The following is a 20576-nucleotide window of genomic DNA, read 5'->3' as shown; positions in this document are numbered from 1 at the left end:
GTGGGGGTAGGGGAGAAGGAAGAGAGAAGTCTGAACTAATGGGGAGCTTCTGGATTATCTGGGATGAGCTCATCTCACAAGAATATTCCATTACTCCATAGTCATAAATAGTTCCTTCTTTTAGGAGGTGGGGAGGCAAGCTGGACTGTATCTCACTATAAGTTCATTGTAATCTACTCTTCCTCTGTTCATTTTTTTTTTCCTCCCAGGAGAGAACAATGATCTCCAAAGATAAAATCCTTCTCTTCCTGCTGTGTTTTCTTACTTTGGGGTTCATCATTCCGGAACTTATCTATAGGTAATAATGAAATACTAATGAATGCAATTTTGCTTTACCTTTGATGGCTGAATTCAATCAAAGTGTCATAGTATATTTTTTTAAATGGACAGCAACTCAGGATAAATGAATAGAGCTTTCCATCTTTCCAATATCCTTGCCCCATCTCTGGTGCTAAAGAGCTCTAAGTAGCATCTCATCCAACAAATATTTTAAAGTGTCTACTTTTGCACTAGGCACACATGCTAGGAACTGAAGATACAAAGACAATAAGAAAATGGCTGGGGCAGCCATTCCTCAGGAAGTGCTAAGTTTTTCATCTCTTGAGAGCATCAAATAAATGCTAATTATGCTAATTATGGGTATGCATAGCAGCTGAGTGGCCACAGCACTATTTGGGCTTCCTTGGTCTCATATTTTCTGGTTCTAATGTGGGATTTCTACTCTGTATGTGCAGAGACATATAATTAGAAGACAATGTTCCAGAGTGACACATAAGTCTCTCTGATTCCCTTTCAAGCTGCAACTCCCAGCTAAGAGTAGCAGATATTTTGAGGAGGATGGAAAGAGCATTGAAACTAAAGGAATCTAAATCCACTGTTGGTGGAGTTGTGAAAAGATCCAACTATTCTGGAGAGCAATTTGGAAGTATGCCCAAAGGGCTATAGAACTATGCATACCCTTTGATCCAGCAATAATCACTACTGGTTTATATCCTAAAGACATCCCCCAAAAGAGAAAAAAGACCCATTTGTACAAAAATGTTTATAGCAGCTTTTTTGTGGTGGCTGAGAACTGGAAATCAAAGGAATGTCCATCAATTGGGGAATGGCTAAACAAACTGTGGTATATGATGGTGATAGGATATTATTGTGCTATAAGAAATAACAAGCAGGATAACTTCAGAAAGGCCTGGAAAGGTATGTATGAAATGATGTATAGTAAAGTGAGCAGAACCAAGAGAACATTGTGTACAGAGATAGCAGTATTGTTTGATGAAGAACTGTGAATGACTTGACTATTCTCAACAATACAATGATCCAAGACAATCCCAAAAGACTACTGATGAAACATACCATCCACCTCCAAAGAAAGAACTCATATTGATGGAACAAACTGAAGCATGCTATTTTTCACTTTCTTTCATTTTTTTAAATCAAGTTTTCTTGTATAAAATGACAAATATGGTAATGTTTTACATAATCATACATGTATAACCTATATCTGATTGTCACCTCAGGGAGGGGAGAGGGAAGGGAGGGAAAGAGGGATAAAAACTGGAACCCAAAACTATAAATAAAAATATTCCTTACAATCCTTTAAAAAAGAAAAGAAAAAAAAAGAAACTGGGGCAGGAGGAGCATGCAATAAGGCTTCCCATAGGTGGTGACAACTGAACTGAGCCTTGGAAGAAGCTAGAAATTCTAAGGAATAATCATGAAGAGAGAATGCATTCTAGGCATGGGGAGGAACCTATTCAAAATCACAGCACAAGAAAGGGGATGCTGAGTTTGGTTGGAATTTAAGTGTGAAGGAGAGTAATGTTTAGTAAAGATGGAAAGGTAGGTTGGAGCTAGATTGTAAAGGGTTTTAAAGGATCAGCTAAGAAGTTTCTATTTCATTCTAGAGGTAATAGGGAGACACAGAAGATCCTTGAACAGAGGAATGATGGGGGAGAAAAAAATTATTTTGGCATCTGTGTGGAGAATGAATTGGAGAGGGAGAAGACAGCAATGTACAAATGTTGGATTTAAATAGGAAGCAGCTACAACTGTCTCAAGTATAAAACTTTTTAACTCTTCCTCAGACTCTCAGGAGAGGGGTGGGGGGGCAGGAAACTTTTCATATTGTCTTCTTTTTATTAGCTTTTGTTGTTGCTAAAACATTTTTAGATAGCTGTCACAGCTACTTTGTTGAGGTAAGTAACCGGTCTCTTCTTTTTTTTTGGGGGGGGGGGTGAGGCAATGGGGGTTAAGTGACTTGCCCAGGATCACACAGCTAGTAAGTGTTAAGTGTCTGAGGTCGGATTTGAATTCAGGTACTCCTGAATCCAGGGCCGGTGCTCTATCCACTGCGCCATCTAGCTGCCCCCCCCAATTACATTTTAATCCAGTTGGGAGTCACAGGGGGAGTTTTGCCAGCATGAATGTGATACCCTATGCTAAGGCATAGCTAAAGCTTCTTGCCCACAGAAGCTGGATCCGAGTAAAGGAAATTTTCATGTATTAGTCTCATCTTTTTAAGGATGATGAGCAAGTTTCTGTTTTGCTTGTACCTCAAAGGTGGTCTCTGGCAATTTAAGACTAATTGAGGGGCAGCTAGGTGGTGCAGTGGATAGAGCACCGGCCCTGGAATCAGGAGGGACATGAGTTCAAATCCGACCTCAGACACTTAACACTTACTAGCTGTGTGACCCTGCGCAAGTCACTTAACCCCAATTGCCTCACCAACCGCCCCCCCCCAAAAAAAACTAATTGAATTTTTAAAATTTCTCCTTATTCAAGTTTTCTTATACAAAATGACCAATATGGTAACATTTGACATAATTCCACATGTATAGCCTATATCTGATTGCTTACTACCTCAGTGAGGGAGGTGGGAGGGTGGGAAGGAGGGATAAAATTTGGAATTCAAAACTTTAAATACAAATATTTATTATTTTTTTAAATTTCCCCTTTAGAAATTGTTATGAAGCAATTGTGGAAACCCCTGACAGCCGAGTCAATCATCATATTTTACATCTAAATTCACATGTGTGCAGCACAGCAATGACAATGGTGTTTTCTATGCCTGTGCTCATAGAAGTAGCAGGGTCAATTACCTGGGAGACAAGAGAGCTGGATTCAAGTCCTGGTTCTGTCACTCACTAAATTTGTGACTTTGAGCAAGTCACAATCTCTTTAGATTTCAATTTCCTTATGTATTCGGTTATCCCTTCCACATTGGGGGGGGGGGGAAGTAAGAGGAACAATACCACTGCCACCCTCCCAATCTGGAAAATCTACATAAAACATGTTGGCCCTCCTTTTGTCCCAGAGAAGGTCTGGATTATTATGGTATTAAAAGATAAAATATGTTGAGCTATATTGATATAATATACAATACTATACATATATTTTTATGCATTTTTGAGTTTCTAAACTTTTTCTGTGTTGTTTTCCTGTGTCATCTGCAGCTCCCACAAAAAAACCCAAAGTCCCCATTTAATTTCTTATTCTGACCAAGATATATCAAAACCTCAATGGGGAAAGTCGCAATGTGGAAGGGATAACTAAAACGACAAGGCTGAACAGCATGATCCCTGGAGCTGCTTCCCAGGCTATAAGAGTCTATGAGTGTGTGAATCTTAGTACCAGCTGTAGTTGAGTTTACTGTTGCTGGGCTACATGATGGAGGTTGATTGCTCTACTGGTATCATGGGCCTCCAGGAGGCAGCAGGCTGAAGTTGCCCTGGCAGAGAGTGACCCTGGCCTCCCAGTTTCAGAAGGGGCATCTAGATTCAGCCATGGCAAATAGACTGGCTGGTAATGAGTTCAAGGGTTCTACTCAAGAAAGAAGATTCTATAAGTTGGAGGTTAAGTGGGTCCTGCCCATGAAATCCCAGTGAAAGTCTTAAGGAGCGATCAGAGACTTGCAAAATCTCAGAGCTATAAGGAATCTCAGAGGTCATCTGGCCCAACCCATACCTGAACAGTAATATTTTTTACACCATCCCTCTCAAATGAATAATTAGCATTTATTTGATGCTCTCAAGAGATGAAAAACTTAGCACTTCCTGAGGAAGCTTGGGCTATTTTTGGACAACTCTCAGTCCCAGGGGATTTTTCCTCTGTCTCCTTGAAATTTTCCCACAGTGCTCCTAGTTCTCCCCTGCAGAGCTAAGCAGAAGTAGTCTAAGTCCTTTTCCATATGACAACCCTTTAAATAATTGTGCAGATTTAATAGAGAATCAAAAGCCTTAAGGGACTCAGAGAAACAAGAGGCAGAGAATATGGTGCAGGAAATGCTTAACAATTTAGAAAGAGCAAGGATTGGCTCTTGGGATTCAAGGCAGATGGATTCAACTAGGCACAAATTTAATAGTGGATAGAGCACTGGGCCTGGACTCAGGACAACCTGAGTTCAAATTCGGCTTCAGACACTAGCTCTGTGATCCTGGGAAAGTCACTTAACCCTGTTTGCCTCAGTTTTCTTATCTGTAAAATGAGATAGAGAAGAAAATGGCAAATTACTACAATATCTTTGCCAAGAAAACCCCAAATGGAGTTACAAAGAGTAGGACATGACTGAAACTACAGAACAATAACAGAATCAGTCTCTTTTCCATGAGGAATGGTCCAGAGTATGTTAGATTTCCCATCTTCCTATTGGGAAAGAACTAGGTTTAGAATCATCTTAAAGAATTGGCTTTGCCTCTTACCTATCTTTATATAAATATATATGTATAAATGTATATGTATTATATATGTAACTAATATAACTATATAAAACTTTATGTAAATTCTCTAGGTCTCAGTTTACTCTATAATATGATCTCTAAGGTTCCTTCCCAAGCTAACACCTATGATCCTAAGTGGATAGGGTATAGCCCATTGCTCACTACCAGGACATCCAAAATGGAAGCATACTAGACCCTGGTCAAAGCAAAATGCTCCTAGCAGCTGGTCCATTTGGGATTGGGTATAGGAGAGATGCTAGTTAGCCTCCTGGCTTCCAATCTGATTCCCCTTTTGACTTAGCCTTAACTTAACATTCAAGGCATCCTACAGTCTAGAAGCAGCCTACCTTTCTAATCCGAACACAAATTATCCACACTAGTCCCTCTCTGTTCCCTCTGTGTCTACAATAATAGTCCATCGAAACTTGGCTATGTACTATTTTCTCTTGTACAGTGTGGTGATATAAAAAGACTACTTACTGTTCAAAGTCAGAGAACTTGGGTTTGAGTCATTGAGCAAGTCTTTTAACCTTCTCTGGGTCTCAGTTTCCTCATCTGTAAAAGTAAATGAAGAGGTTAAGCTAGACAGTCTAAAGTTCCTTCTAGCTCTATGAGCCTGTAACCATCATGACTTTGGTTCGTTTCATTCCCTTGACCTAGCTTTCCCTCCCTTCCATCAAAAGCATTTCGTACCTTCGAGATAATTTCCAGTCCAACTGTCCTTATTCTACAGAAGAGAAAACAGACTTGGAGTGGTTAACTTTCCTGCTTAAGGAAATCTTACCCATCTTTCAAGACCCAAGTCTAATGCTACCTCCTCCATGAAGTCTTCCCTGAACCCCTATAACTCTTTCTTCCTTCCATAAGCTTCACAAAACATTCAAGTTTTATCTCTCTTATACCCATGTTCTCTTTTATATTACACTTGGCATTTGTGTCAGAGTTCCTACAAGGTGGGAAGTACCCATGGGTCTAGGATCCATGCCTCATTTATCTTTGTATTTCCACTGCCCAGTACAGTGATTTAAATTGAAACTGCATGTGATGTCTCACAATGAATTGCTTGATCCCACAGACATTTAAAAATGTAATGTAACCAAATGATAGCCAATGGTCCCATACCCAACTTTACTTTTCCATTTGTACTCAGGGTGGATCAGCTGAAAACACCTCAACAACCCCGGGAGCTTCAGCTGTCAGACTGGTTTAAACCCAGGTAAGAACAAAACCTCTGCCCTACATAAAGTAAAGGGATGTTTATCTAGAGAGGTTTGTTCACCACTCCGTGGATCAACTGCTAATGGCTTATGCCAGCCTGTCCTGTGTTCCTGAGTTATTGTTCAGTGTTTTCATTCATACCCGACTCTTTGTAACTCCATTTGGGTTTTTCTTGGCAAAGATACCAGAGCACTTTGCCATTTCATTTTCCAGCTCATTTTACAAATGATTAAACTGAAGCAAACAGGATTAAATGATTCGACCAGCATCATGCAGCTAATAAGTGTCTAAGGCCACATTTGAACTCAGGTCTTCCTGAGTTCCAGGCCTGGTGTTCTATCTACTGTGCCACCTAGCTGCCTTGTGTGTTCCTGAGATGCAGTGTAAAAAGGAGGGCTCTGTCTTGGGGTGGGGCTAATCAGGGCACAATGCCTTTTACATGGCAGGCATGTAAATAAATCTTGAATTAAATCTGATTATGGCAAAGGAATTGAATTGACCTAATTTACCAGCAAACATTCAAGAGGAAATGGGTGGGGGCGGCTAGGTGGCGCAGTGGATGGGGTGCCGGCCCTGGATTCAGGAGGGCTTGGGTTCAGTTCCGGCCTCGGACATTTGACACTTGCTGGCTGTGTGGCCCTGGGCAAGTCACTTGATCCCCATTGCCCCACAAAAAAAAGTAAAAATAAAAAAAAATTAAAAAAAAATAAATTAAAAAAAAGAGGAAATGGGTGCAGGTTACAGAGAGCCAGGTAATAATGTAATAATAGTTGCCATGTACATCATTCTTTAAAAAGTGCTTTATAGACATCATATAGACTGCTTCTTGGTATCCCTGTCTGTGAAATACTGGAAATACCACCCAGGATGCAGTGGAGAGAACACTGACTTTTTCCGTAGAAATAGCCCAGAGCTTGGAGTCAGAGGACATCAGTCCAAATTTTGACTCTTCCACTTATTATTTGTGTTACCCTGTCCTAGTTATTTAACTGCTCTGGCCTTCAGTTGCCTCACTTACAAAATGCAAGGGTTGGACTAAATGATCTAGAAAATCCTTTATACACCCTGATCTATGAGCTTATGATCTCATATGATCATCACAAAAACATAGTAAAAATAGGAAGGGCAAATATTCATTCAATACTTAGATGGATCTGTGATCTCTGAGAGAGGTATATCCACCATCATGACCATCCATGGGTAGCCTGTATTGATTGGTTTACTTAATCAAAACACCTTAAAGTAAGTGATAAGATACCCTGAAACTTTAACCAGGTGAAAATTATCAGCCAATCAATAAATCATAGGCTTTAGACTAAAAACCAAAATATTTGGAATTGGAGTGACATTGCACAGGCAGGAGAGTTCAGGTAGGTTGAAGAAACTTGGTCATGCCCTAGCATTCTTCTATAAATTATTAAGTGAGTTGAGAAGGTAGTCATTCCAGGGGTAGGACCAAGTTGGACAGTCTAGTAAAATCCCTGAGGCAGAACCACCAGATTGAGGGGGAAGGAGAAAGCCTGGATCAATTCATCCTTGGTCCAGGTCTCCTTCCCACTCCCTCACCTTTGGCCAAAGGAGAACTTTGAAGGGTACAGAGGATGTCAGACTCCCATCTTCCTATTAGTGTCCTAAAGGTATCCCCAAATCAGCTAACCAAAGTGTCTGTATTGGGAGCCAGAGACAGAATGGGTATAGATTCATGGTTTTATAAAGAGCCAGCAGAGGAGCAGCTAGGTGGCATAGTGGATAAAACACCAGCCTTGGATTCAGGAGGACCTGAGTTCAAATCTGACCTCAGACACTTGACACTTACTAGCTGTGTGACCTTAGGCAAGTCACTTAACCCCCACTGCCCTACCAAAACCAAAAAAAATAAAGAGCCAACAGATAAACTACAACATGCCTAAGGGTAACTTCTTGAGCACCCCGAAGTGGGAGAAACGGTCGATAAAGGTGATGGATCCCCTGTTTTCCTGGAAAACAATATAATTCCCTGGACACAATCAAAACTGATGGGGTTAAGCTGTGTAAATATACTGACCAAACTTGCCCCAGAATATAGCAAACTGGCCCTAAAGAAAATAGCTATTCAGGGCTGGGAGTTACAGCTTTGGTGCACATTCCCTCTAAGCCTGAGTCCAATTTCTTTCCCCTAGACTCTGTATGTATTTGTGAGAGAGTGTGTCACAGACTTCTGGTGTGAGGAATGTCTTGTATTAACTGTTTTACCGTGGCAAATTCTTCCTTCTAAAAGTTCTTTAAGGCTGGCTTACTGTAATGATTCTTAACTGATAATCATGGGGTAGAGGAAAGAACACTGGTAGGGGCTTAAGACAGTGATATTAGAATATTAGCCCCAGCAAGTCAGGGGTACCCCTAGAACACTAAGAGGAAGATGTAATCTTTTTCTGGCTCCAAGACTTGTCCATGAGAGTAGGAGTTGGGATAAGTTCTTGGAGTTTATATGAGCTATGCATGCTTTCTTAGTGTGATTCTTGTTCATATTCTTTCGTGGATGCCCCCAGAGAATGATTCCAATGCAATCTCACTCCCAATCATGACTGACAATGTATGCAGCTTTATGCCCCAGTAGGCTCTCACCTCATTGCTAAGAGGAGGGCAATATGTTTTGTTCTGTATTTTTAGCATCTATGTTTTTCAGTTACTCAGAGTATAGCTATATTTTAGTGAAATTTTAATTTACATTGTTTTGTTTATTTTTAATATTCCTTTGAATTAATTTTCTTTTACTCTGTACCAGCTTATGCAAATTTTCAATGTTTCTCTGAATTCCTCATATTTTTCTTTCTTTTGTTTTTTTTTACTATGCAATGATAATATTCAATTATATTCATCTATACCAGGTTTTTTGGCCATTTCCCAATTTCTAGACTCCCATTATGACTCGTGACTTTTTTTGGCAGGGCAATGAGGGTTAAGTGACTTGCCCAGGGTCACACAGCTAGTAAGCGTCAAGTGTCTGAGGCCAGATTTGAACTCAGGTCCTTCTGAATCCAGGGCTGGTGCTTTATCCACTGTGTCACCTAGCTGCCCCCCAGACTCCCATTCTGTTTCTAATTCTTGGTTACCACAAAGAATAGTAAATATATTTACTTTCCTATCTGTCTTTGGCCTCCTCAGGGCATAAACCCAATAGGAAGCAAACCTGGAAGATGCCTAACATGAGCAAATGCTCCTTGCTCAGGCAAGGAGTGGGTGAGGTGATACAATGTAGGAGAAAGAACATTGTGTCAAATTAGAGGACAAGGGCTTGAATCAAGGCTTTACCATTTACCTGCTGTGCAATCTTGAACAAATCACTTCTCTCCAACCCTTTGTTTCCTTGTCTTTAAAATGAGAGAATTGCCTGGGTGACATCTAAAGTCATTCCTAGCCCTAAAGCTATGATGCAATGACATGGATTCAAATCCTGGTTTTGCTACTTAATACCTGTATGACCTTCAGCTTCCTCCCTATAAAATGAGAGGTTGAATTAGATAGTAGCTATGGTACCTTCCAGCTCTAATTTCTTGAAATTCAGAAACGAAAGGAAAAAGAGTCTCAAAAGTCTGCTGTCACCTGCCCACTTACTACTAAAACTCGGCAACTGTTTTCATCACCACCCCCTTCTTGTAGGAACATGAACATTTCTGATGGGTGCTGGGGTTCTCTTTCTTTTTCTGATAAATGAGTATTAAAGCAGAAGAATCCTGTAATTATCGAGAGAGACAGAGAGAGAGACAGAGAGACAGAGAGAGACAGAGAGACAGAGAGAGAGAGACAGACTAATGAAACTGTTCCAAAGAGAGATGTTCCAGTTAAAGAGGTGTCAGAGGGATGCTATTTCCTGATGTATCCATTGGGGCCTGGGACTGTTGATAAAGGTGATGGATCCCCTGTTTTCCTGGAAAACAATGTAATTCCCTGGAAACACCTGTCACAGTCAAAACTGATGGGGTAAGCTGTGTAAATATACTGACCAAACTTGGCCCCAAAGAACAAGGAAAAAAATTCACCTCCCTCCTTTGTTGGCAGAGATAGGGGCCTTCAGGTGTGAAACATTGCATATATAATCAGTCTTAGTAGATGGATTAGTTAATTTTACAGAACTGCCTTTTTCTTCTCCTTATTTCTTTTTTATTCTTTGTTATAAAAGATAGCTCTCAGGAGGAAAAGGATATATGAAAGGGATATAAAAACAAAAGATATCAATAATTTCTTTTCAGTGATAGGACTGAAATTGATTAGGTTTTCCTTTCCACTTTTTCCTCAGATTATTTTTGGCAATAGGTACAAGGATGGGGATAGAAATAATGCTAGAGTTAGGATTAGAAACTGGACCTGTGATTTTACTAGTATAGGGAACTCCCAGAGGAAAAAACTGCCTCCCACAATGAAGATCAGCACCTCCTCTGCCATTTCTAGTCTTTGAGAGTTGCTTCTGTTGCCTTTGGTGCAATGTTGATATAAGTACATTACTTTTCATGCTAATGAGAGAGCCATAATGTAGTTAAAATAGCACTTGATTTAGAATTTGAGGCCTTAATTGCAAATGACTTTGGGAAAGTCATCTTTTCAGGCCTTAACTTCCTCCACCCATAAAAAGAGGAGGTTAGACTACATGATTTTTGTTTGTTTGTTTGTTTGTTTTTTGTTTTTGCAGGGCAATGAGGGTTAAGTGACTTGCTCAGGGTCACACAGCTAGTAAGTGTCAAGTGTCTGAGGCTGGATTTGAACTCAGGTCTTCCTGAATCCAGGGCTGGTGCTCTATCCGCTGCACCACCTAGTTGCCCCCTAGACTACATGATTACTAATTCTAAATCTTATGATCACTTCCTCTTCCACCATAACACAGAGCAAGGTTCTTAAGTCTTAAGGTATACCCACCAGACTAAGAGTTGCACAAGGGGGCCACTGTCAGGCTCATACCATAGGCAGGGGAGATAGTCAAAACTAGATCAGAGGAAAGACAGGAGAGGGGAAAAAAGCAAAACAGAGAAGCAGAAGGAATGGGGAAAAGACCAAGAAGAGGTTTCTTAACTTTTGACAGTCTGGTGAAGCCTATGCACCCTTTTTGAGAATAATGTTTTTAAATGCATAACAAGTCCATAGGTTTATCCAAAAAAAGTAATTAAATTAAAATGGTTTTCCAAATACAAAAAGTAAATTTCATGAACCTGTGATGTTTAAAATCTAAATTGTGGTCGCCAATAATTAAAAGGCTTCAGTACCAGTCTTTGGGCATTAAACATTTATTAGAACATAGAGATATTTACAAAGAGTTCAGAAGGTTATGAAAAAGAAGTCCTACCTAGCCTAGAGTTCCAGCTTGGTTGGGTTCTTCCTGAAGTCCTCCTCCACCAGCCTATTTTAATCAGGAATTCCTAAGCAAGCTGTTTGTGGAAGCTTTTTTATAGATCTGGAACAGAGGCAGTCCTTACACACTGCTTCAAGGTGATTGGTTGGTGTCATCCAAATCCATTGGCTTTGAAGGTGTTCTCAAGTTGAGTTCACAGTCTAGTTTCTGAGAACAATACCTTCTTAAGGGATAGCCAGGTGTGATTACAATCCAATTAACTTGAAGTAGGCTTAATCAGCAGTCAATCACTCTCACTTGATTCAATCAGTATAGATTAATCTCCAGGTGGGTCTTTGAGTATCTGCTAAATCCCATTATTTCATCACAGACCCCAGGTTAAGAACTGCTGAATAATAAATAGTAGTAAGATGCTAACAACAATTGCTTTGGATGCCATTCACTGCCTTCATGCCAAAGATCGTCAACCCCTGGCTTACGTGCTCTGAGAGATGCCAAGATTTTATATTCCTAAGGAAACCTGAAAGTTGGACTCAGGACACATAATCCCATGCCATTCTTCATCTTGCTCATTTACCTGAATAACATCTGGTGTTGTCTTAGTAAAAGAGAAATTTGTTCAATTTGCTTTGTTCTTTTATCCAACAGAAGACGCCCACATGTTAAAACAGTGACTGATTGGTTTGCTCCTATTGTATGGGAAGGAACGTACCATAAGTCAGTCTTAGAAGATTATTATGAAAAGAAGAATATCACTGTGGGTTTGGTGGTGTTTGCTCTTGGAAGGTAGGTGTACCCAGTAACTACCCTTTATTTCTACTTTCTCATTTTAGAAACGCACATGGGAGGAGGGACTGCCCATTAATCTAGTAAAGCTAACCAAAGTATTCATATTCAATGAAACATTAATAATACTTGTTATTCATAGCAATTCAGGAAGGTAAGTCCCTTTCCTCAAGGAGATTTAGGCCTATCTATCCTATGATGCTGAAAAGATGGCATCAGTAGAAATGGAAGGCTGCCATTTTCTTTTTTTTCTTCTTTTTATGGGGCAATGAGGGTTATGTGACTTGCCCCAGGTCACACAGCTAGTGTCAAGTATCTGAGGTCACATTTGAACTCGGGTCCTCCCGAATTCAGGGCTGGTGCTTTATCTACTTCACCACCTAGCTGCCCCCGAAGGCTGCCATTTTCAAGTTTAACTCAAAGGATCCAAAAAAGTGGTTGGAAGCTCCTTTCTTCAACACCCCTCTCCTTGGAAAAACCTAGTACCTGGTTATTCCTGAGGAATTGCATTGATAAGGACTGAAGTCTCTAAGGGAGAGAATTTATCCACTTTGAACCTTATCCTTGGCCCATCAAAATGGATGAGAAGTAGCTCAGAGTGCATTTGTCTCTTAAGGTCTCCCATTGCACTTTTGGATCCCTCTGATTATTGGGAAGTTTTATTTGTTGTTTTTGTTTTACATCAAACCTAGGTTTGTCTCTTGGCAGTTTTACCCCATTGCTCTCAGCTTTGCTGAGTGTATCAAGACAAGTACCTCTTCTACTTGAAAGCAGTTACTATGTTCCTTCAAAGGCTCCTCCAGGCTAAATGACTCCATTTTTTTCAAATGATCCCCATATGGAATGGCCTTGAGGTCCTTTACCATCCTAGTCATCATCCTTCTTTGGATACTCTCCAGTTCATCACTGTACTTTCTAAAATGTGAATCCCAGAACTGAACACCATTCTCCTGGTATGGTTGGACAAGGATAGAATACAGTGACCCCAATATTATTGAATGCTTTATCTTTTAAAAATGTATTACAGGGGCAGCTAGGTGGCACAGTGGATAAAGCACTGGCCCTGGATTCAGGAGTACCTGAGTTCAAATGCAGCCTCAAACACTTAACACTAGCTGTGTGACCCTGGGTAAGTCACTTAACCCCCACTGCCCTGCAAAAAAAAAAAAAAAAGTATTACACTTAATTTAATTTGGAGATGCAGGGTAGTAGGGTGGATAGGGCACTGGCCTCAAGGTTGAGAAAACCTGGGATTAAGTCCTGCCTTTGATGTACTCTGGTTGTGTGACTCTAGGCAAGGCACTTAACTTTTCAGTACCCAGGCAACACTTTCAGAATCTAAGTTGGTTTTTGTTTTTGTTTTTTTGCTAGAGGTGATTTTTTTTTTTGGTGAGGCAATTGGGGTTAAGTGGCTTGCCCAAAGTCACACAGCTAGTAAGTGTGAAGGGTGTGAGGCCGGCTTTGAACTCAGGTCCTCCTGAATCCAGAGTCAGTGCTCTATTCATTGCGCCACCTAGCCACCCCTCCAAGTTGGTTTTTACATATAATAGGGCGGGAAGGGGGGGGGGAATAAAATATTATTTTAAAAAATAGTAGCTCACCAAAAAAACCAGGAGTTTTCTGAGGAGCCCCAGGAGTTCTCTGAGGGTCTCCAGGGGTTCTGAGGAGCCCCAGGAGTTCTCTAAGGAGCCCCGGGAGTTCCCTCTGGAAGTGCCCCCAGAGGTACCTGTGGACATACCTGAGGGAATGCCCATAGAGGTGTGCCAGGAGTTACCTGTGGAGGAGTCCCAGGATGGGCCCCCCCCCTGATCCAGACCTGGAGGCCTCATTCCCCGTGGCCGCTGAGCTGGGCGAGGCCTCCGAGGAGACCCTGTACCAGCGCGACTGCGGAACCTTCTTTGCCTCAGCGGCTGCCCTGACTACCCACCTGGACGCCCACTCGGACCCAGCTTCCTGCGTCTGTGGAGTGTGCGGGGCGGTCTATGGGGCGGTGGCGGCCCTGGAGAAGCACCACCACGGGAGCCACGGGGCTGGGCCTTCCCCCGCCCCACCCCCGGGCCGGCTCCCGCCGCACCTCTGCCGCTCTGGCTGCAGCAGCTGCCGGCAAGAAGGTGTTCAGCTGCTCTAAGTGCGAGAAGCTCTTCCGTTTCCCGCGGGAGCTGGAGAGGCATGTGCTGGTCCACACCGGGGAGAAGCCCTTCCCGTGCCTGGAGTGTGGCAAGTTCTTCCGCCATGAGTGCTACCTCAAGCGACACAGGCTGCTGCATGGGCCCGAAAGGCCCTTCCCCTGCCATGTCTGCGACAAGGGCTTCATCACACTTAGCAACCTCTCCCGCCACCTGAAGCTACACGGAGGAATGGACTGAGCAGCCCTGTCCTGGACAGCCTCCTGGCCTGAGTGGGACCAAGAGGGGAGAGGGGGCTCCTGGTCTGGTGGGACCCCAGAGATGGAAGTTGGGGCCCCTGAGACCCCACAGCATGAGGGGAGAGCCCCAGCGCTAAGGACAGGGACATCGGGCCGGGGTAGGGGAATTGAGAGCTGGGGCAGCCTTGGGAAGGCTTCAGTGCCCCTGGCCCCGGGCAGTTTCCTGTCCTGAGAAAGCCCTGGAGCACATCCAGCAGGCTCTGCAACCCTGCCTTTTTTACTCCCCAGGAAGCCCCACCCACCCAACCCAAGGACCCCAGAGAAGGACCTGAACCTGGTGCCCCTGCCTGCCCACCCCTTCCACCCTCAGCTGCTGTGGGCTGTGCTCCTTAACACGCCCTTCATGCAAGGTGGACTGACCCTGCTGCACCCCCTCTAACCCCAAGGTGGACTGTTCTGAATGAACAGAGCCAATCCAATAAGGCTTTCACTTCATTCCCCCTCCCCCCATGGACCAGTCTAGAGTCTGTCTCCCCACCCCCTTAGAATGAATTAATCTAGTTTGTCCTTCGTGTAGAGCGTGGACTGGTTCACACCCCAATGCCCTTCCCCTCTCCCAGCCTTCCCACAAGTAATAGGCTTCTGCCCAGCCTGGGAATGCCCCCCTAGGTCCTCGGTGGGTTTGGGATCTCTCTGTCTCTCCCGTTTGTGTCTGTCTCTGTGTCTCCCCCCAAGCTGGGCCCCAAGGAGAGGGGTGACTCATCTGGAGGTCCTCATGTGGGAGCATCTGCTTGTCTCCTCTCCTTCCCCATGTCCTCAGGACCCTCGATAAACTGGCCTGATCCTTAAAAAAAAGAAAAGAAAAGAAAAAAGAAAAAAATCTAAATTGAAGGACAGGTGCTGATCTATATTGGGAAAGGGAGTTTCTCAGGATCAATTAAGTCCATGATCTGTTCCAAAAATTTTAATGAGAGGCAGCCTGACACAGTGAATTGACCATTGGTTTTGCAGTCAGGAAAATCCTGTTTTCAATATGTATTAGATATGTGACCCTAGGATAAATCATATAACCTCTCTGAGACTGAATTCCTTGTTTCTAAAATGGAGATAAAGACCACCTGATAAGAAAGCTAAAAAATTTAAGTGCTTCACAAATGAAGCACTATATAACTGTGAGCCATTATTGTTATCCTATTACAGTAGCTATCCTTTCCATATATCTATAGCAGCTCCTCTGGGATCACTTCCTTAACTTACAGCATCATTGGCAGGTAGGGTTCCCAGAAGGAAAGACACTAGTACATGTTCTACAAGTAATTCTGTGAGTGACTACCTAACACTGTAGCTCACAACCCCCTACCAATGAGATCCTTTTAACAATCAGCTAGTTGACTGAAATTTTTAGCAAAAAATATTTATTCAAATGGTACAATGAAAGCAGTGATTACAAAGCTTTTCCCTCCCCCCAAAAAAACCTGAGCACACTTTCCAACAAATTTACACAGAAGCCAATAAAGCACATGTGAGGAGCACGTGTGTCTAAGGCAACATACAGTTCTGGAACAGTAGGGGCACCTTGTACTTTCTGTTTTGGTAGGGTCCATATGAAGCTCACTACAGGGCAGAGTATTGGTATAGTGTAATTATTCTGCTGTTCGCTAAGTGGCCCGCTTGATCTTGAACCAATCCAGCCATGAACTGACCCTTCCAGGCAAGATGTGGCAAGCCCAGCTGAACTGCCAGTTCAGTATAGACACTGTGCCCTTTGAGGACCCAGTATAGCTTAACAGAAAAATGACTCCGAGTAAGGCAGGCAAAAGCTAGATGCCACAGTAGATAGAGTGCTAGTCTTGGAGTCAGGAAGAACAGTCTAAATCCTCTTAGACGCTTATTAGCTGTGTGACCCAGGCCAAGTCACTTGCCCTCTGTCTATCTTTGTTTTTTCATCTGTAAAATAGTATAATAATGGTTCCTACTTCTCAGGGTTGTTGTGAAGATAAAATGAGGTAATATTTTCAAATCACTTTGTAAACCTTAAAGTACTATATAAATGCTAGCTATTATAAAATCTCTAGGCAGGTACAAGTTTTCACAAACAGAAGAGATAGATAGATAGATAGATAGATAGATAGATAGATAGATAGATAGATAGATAGATAGATAGATAGATAGATAGATAGATAGATAGATGGGTGAGTGGATGGAGCCATTATTAAGTGCTTATCATGTACCAGGCACAGTCAAAAGCTCTGGGAATAGAAAGGCAAAACATAATCCCTGCCTTCAAGGAGCATACATTCTAATGGGACATGACAAAACATAAAGGAATGTTCAAAAAACAGGGTATGGTCACACATGACAGGAAATGACATGAAGTACTAGATTCCAGTAAGATAAGGTGAAGGGTCACTTTTCAGATCCAAGAAACATGGGCACTATTGAAAGTTACTGTGAAAAGGAAATATAGATGATATCCCAAAAGCAGACAACACATTTTGGACAAAACCGAGAGGTCCATTACAGGTAGAACTCACCTCCACCTCTGGTTTGAACTATTCTCTCTATATTGTATCTTCTACCTCTGACATCCCACCCTCTTTTTAAAATTTTATTTAATTTTTTTTTGTGTGTGTGGTGAGGCAATTGGGGTTAAGCTAGTAAGTGTTAAGTGTCTGAGGCCACATTTGAACTCAGGTCCTCCTGAATCCAGGGCTAGTGTTCTATCCACTGTGCCATCTAGCTGCCCCTCCCCCCCTTTTTTTTAATTGATGGATGGCTTTTGTTTTTTATACCATCATAGCTTTCTCCATTATCCTTCCCTTTTCTCCATCCAGAGAGCCATTCCAAATAACAAATAGTATTTCTAAAGTCAATAAGAAAAGAACAAGAAGAGGGAAAATCAGCACAACCAATCAATATATTGAAAACATATGTAATGTGGAACACCTGTAGACCTCCCATATCCATGAATGGGTAGGTTGGGAATATCTTCTCATATCTCTGCATTCGAATCATTCTTGAACTTTATAATTTTATTATATTCCCTTTTGATTCTTATGTGTTTCTATGGTTGTTCTTTCCATTTACATTGTTGTAGTCAATGTGAACAATGTTTTCTTGGCCCCGCTTACTTCACCATGCATTAATTCAAGTAGATCTTCCATGTTTCTTTGACTAAGGAGAGTATTTCTTTATCACATTCATCATTTCTTACAGGACCATAATATCCCATTTCATTTATGTACCACAATTTGTTTAGCCATCCTCCAATTAATGTGCATCTACTTTGTTTCCAATTCCTTCTATCACAAAAAGTGTTGCTATAAATATTTTGATGTATATGGGGACTTTTTTATTAATGGCTTCTTTGGGGGTTTAATTACAATAATGGAGTCTCTGAGTCAAAGGATATAAACATTTTAGTCACTTTATATGTATAATTCTAAATTTCTTTCCAAAATGGTTGTACCAATTCCCGGTTTCACCGACAACGCATTAGTGTGCCTATCATTTCACAATCTTTCTAACATTGACTATTGCCATTTTTTGTCATCTTTGCCAATTTTCAAGGTATGAGGTAAAACCTGAAGATTGTTTTGATGTGCATTTCTCTTATTATTAGTGATTTGGAGTATTGTTTTATATGTCTGAGATTGCTTTGTAATTCTTTTGAAATCTGTTCATATCCTTTGACTAGTTATTTATAAGAGAATGACTATTTATATATATAATTACTTATATATCTTTAACACCAAACCTTTATCAGAGAAATATGATACAAAAACCTTTTTACCATTTGACAACTTACTTTCTCATCCTGTGTACATTAATTTTATCTATACAGAAGCATTTTTATTTCATCTAATCTGTTTTATCTTTTGTAGTTACCTCTATCTCTTATTTGCTTAAGAATGTATCTCATATCCATAGTTTATGACAAGTATATAATCTACTTCTCTTTTAATTTTATATAAAATGATCTTTAATATTATGGTCATATATGTATTATAGAATGTGGTATAAGGTCTAATATAGTCTAAATCTATTTTCTGCCAGACTGCTTCCCAGTTGTCTCAGCAGTCTTTTTTCCCAAATAGGCAATTTTTTGTTAGGTAATTTATATTTTCCACTTTATCAAACACTAGATTATTGAGTTATATTGTCTCAGGCTTTCCCTTATTTAGTCTATTCCATTGATCTGCCTCTCTATAATTTAACCAATTCTGGATGGTTTAAAATATAATTACTTTATAGTATTGTTTAGAGGTCTATAAGTGCTATTCCCCCTTTATCCTTGTTTTCATCATTTCCCTCAATATTCCAGATCTTTTGTTTTTGTGCTGTCCTCTTTACAAGTACAGTTGAATCTCTTGCCGCCTTCTTTATGTGTACTTGTACCTGGTTATCATCTTATTTTTAACTATCTTCTATTTATTTATTTGTTTGTTTATTTATTTATTTATTTTTGCACGGGGCAATGGTGGTTAAGTGACTTGCCCAGGGTCACACAACTAGTAAGTGTCAAGTATCTGAGGCTGGATTTGAACTCAGGTACTCCTGAATCCAGAGCCAGTGCTTTATCCACTGCACCACCTAGCTGCCCCTTCTATTTTTTTTTGGGGGGGGGTGGTTTTTTTTTGCAGGGCAATGGGGGTTAAGTCACTTGCCCAGGGTCACACAGCTAGTAAGTGTCAAGTGTCTGAGGCCGGATTTGAACTCAGGTCCTCCTGAATCTAGAGCCAGTGCTTTATCCACTGTGCCACCTAGCTGCCCCTTCTCTATATACTTTTAAATGTACATGTCTTCCCCCAATAGAAAGTAAGCTCCATGACAGCAAGGAATAGCTCATTTATTTCAAAAGTCTTTGTTTCCCTAGGGCTTAGCATAGTGCCAGGAACAGAGAAGGTGCTTAGTATTTATTGATGGATTGCATGTAGAATATAATAATAATGAGATCTAGGTAATATCTGAGCCCTGCATGGTTCATAGAAGGATCATATCTGTGATATGGAAGAAGAACTTTGCTCCATAGTTACACATTGTTTAGCAGACCCATAGTATGAGTCATAAGGAAAGATTTTTGCTAATTTAATCCATCACTGCAACTAAAAGTCAACTCAGAGAAGTTCTTACTACATGGTAGACAATTAAATCAGCATCATTTTATACTAACCTTTAACTTCTATTGAAATAACTGCTTTTCCCATTTGCTACCCAGGTATCTTGATAACTACTTGGAGAAATTCCTTTCCTCTGCAGAGAAGTACTTCATGGCTGGTCACAAGTCAATTTTTTACATCATGGTGGATAACTCCTCCAAGTTGCTTTGGATAGAGGTGACTCCTCTTCATACATTCAAAGTATTTGGAGTTCAGGGGAGGGAAAGGTGGCAAGACCTTAGTATGATGCGCATGAAGATCATCGGGGAGCACATTGTAAGTCATATTCAGCATGAAGTTGACTTCCTCTTCTGCATGGACGTGGATCAGGTGTTTGAAAATTACTTTGGTGTGGAGACCCTGGGTGAGTCTGTGGCCCAGCTCCATGCATGGTTTTATAAAAAGAGTGCCAGTGATTTCAATTATGAGAGGCAGCCTGCCTCTACAGCATTCATCCCCTTTAACATGGGAGATTTCTATTACCATGCAGCCATTTTTGGTGGGACACCCCTTCAGGTTTTGAAACTCACCCAAGCTTGTGACAAGGGAATGCTTCAGGATAAGACAAATGGCATTGAGGCTGTATGGCGAGAAGAAAGCCACCTGAACAAGTACTTTTTTCTCAACAAACCCACTAAAATATTATCCCCAGAATATTGCTGGGATAATTCATTAAAAGACTATTCTGATATTAAAGCTGTCAAAATATCTTGGCAAAACAGGTTACACGACCTTATTTAAAGAAGTGTGTAGTTTTTACGAAGGCATCTGGGAGGTGGATTAAACTCTTAAATTTCTGAATTGGAAAGTTTATCATTCTAGCCAATAAGTAAGAAGGGGAGTTATTTTAAAATTGTTAACATTTTAGAAAAAAACTAAGAAAAAGCCACACTCTCCCCAAAAAGCATACTTCCCAAGCCTTTTCCTGTTTGTAACCTTGAACCTTGTCATTCTAACGATCAATAAAGAACAATTCTATGGTAATTAGATACAGAGAAATGATAGTTTTATAT

General features: G+C 41.1%; 1 protein-coding gene across 1 annotated transcript in view; it reads left to right on the top strand.

Annotated features, from left to right (window-relative positions):
- Positions 1-20304, top strand: part of LOC122738937 (N-acetyllactosaminide alpha-1,3-galactosyltransferase-like) — a 38370-nt gene extending 18066 nt beyond the window's left edge. Inside the window, exons 2-4 of the mRNA XM_043980811.1 lie at positions 5866-5931; positions 11902-12039; positions 19623-20304. Of these exons, the coding sequence (XP_043836746.1) occupies positions 5866-5931; positions 11902-12039; positions 19623-20304 (886 nt within the window). The remainder of the gene's footprint in view (positions 1-5865; positions 5932-11901; positions 12040-19622) is intronic.
- The last annotated feature ends 272 nt before the right edge of the window (positions 20305-20576 follow it).

The sequence above is a fragment of the Dromiciops gliroides genome, chromosome 2 (genome assembly GCF_019393635.1).
Source record: "Dromiciops gliroides isolate mDroGli1 chromosome 2, mDroGli1.pri, whole genome shotgun sequence".
Classification (NCBI taxonomy): domain Eukaryota; kingdom Metazoa; phylum Chordata; class Mammalia; order Microbiotheria; family Microbiotheriidae; genus Dromiciops; species Dromiciops gliroides.
The sequence above is the reverse complement of the archived record's forward strand: the minus strand, read 5'-3'. Positions and strand labels throughout refer to the sequence as shown.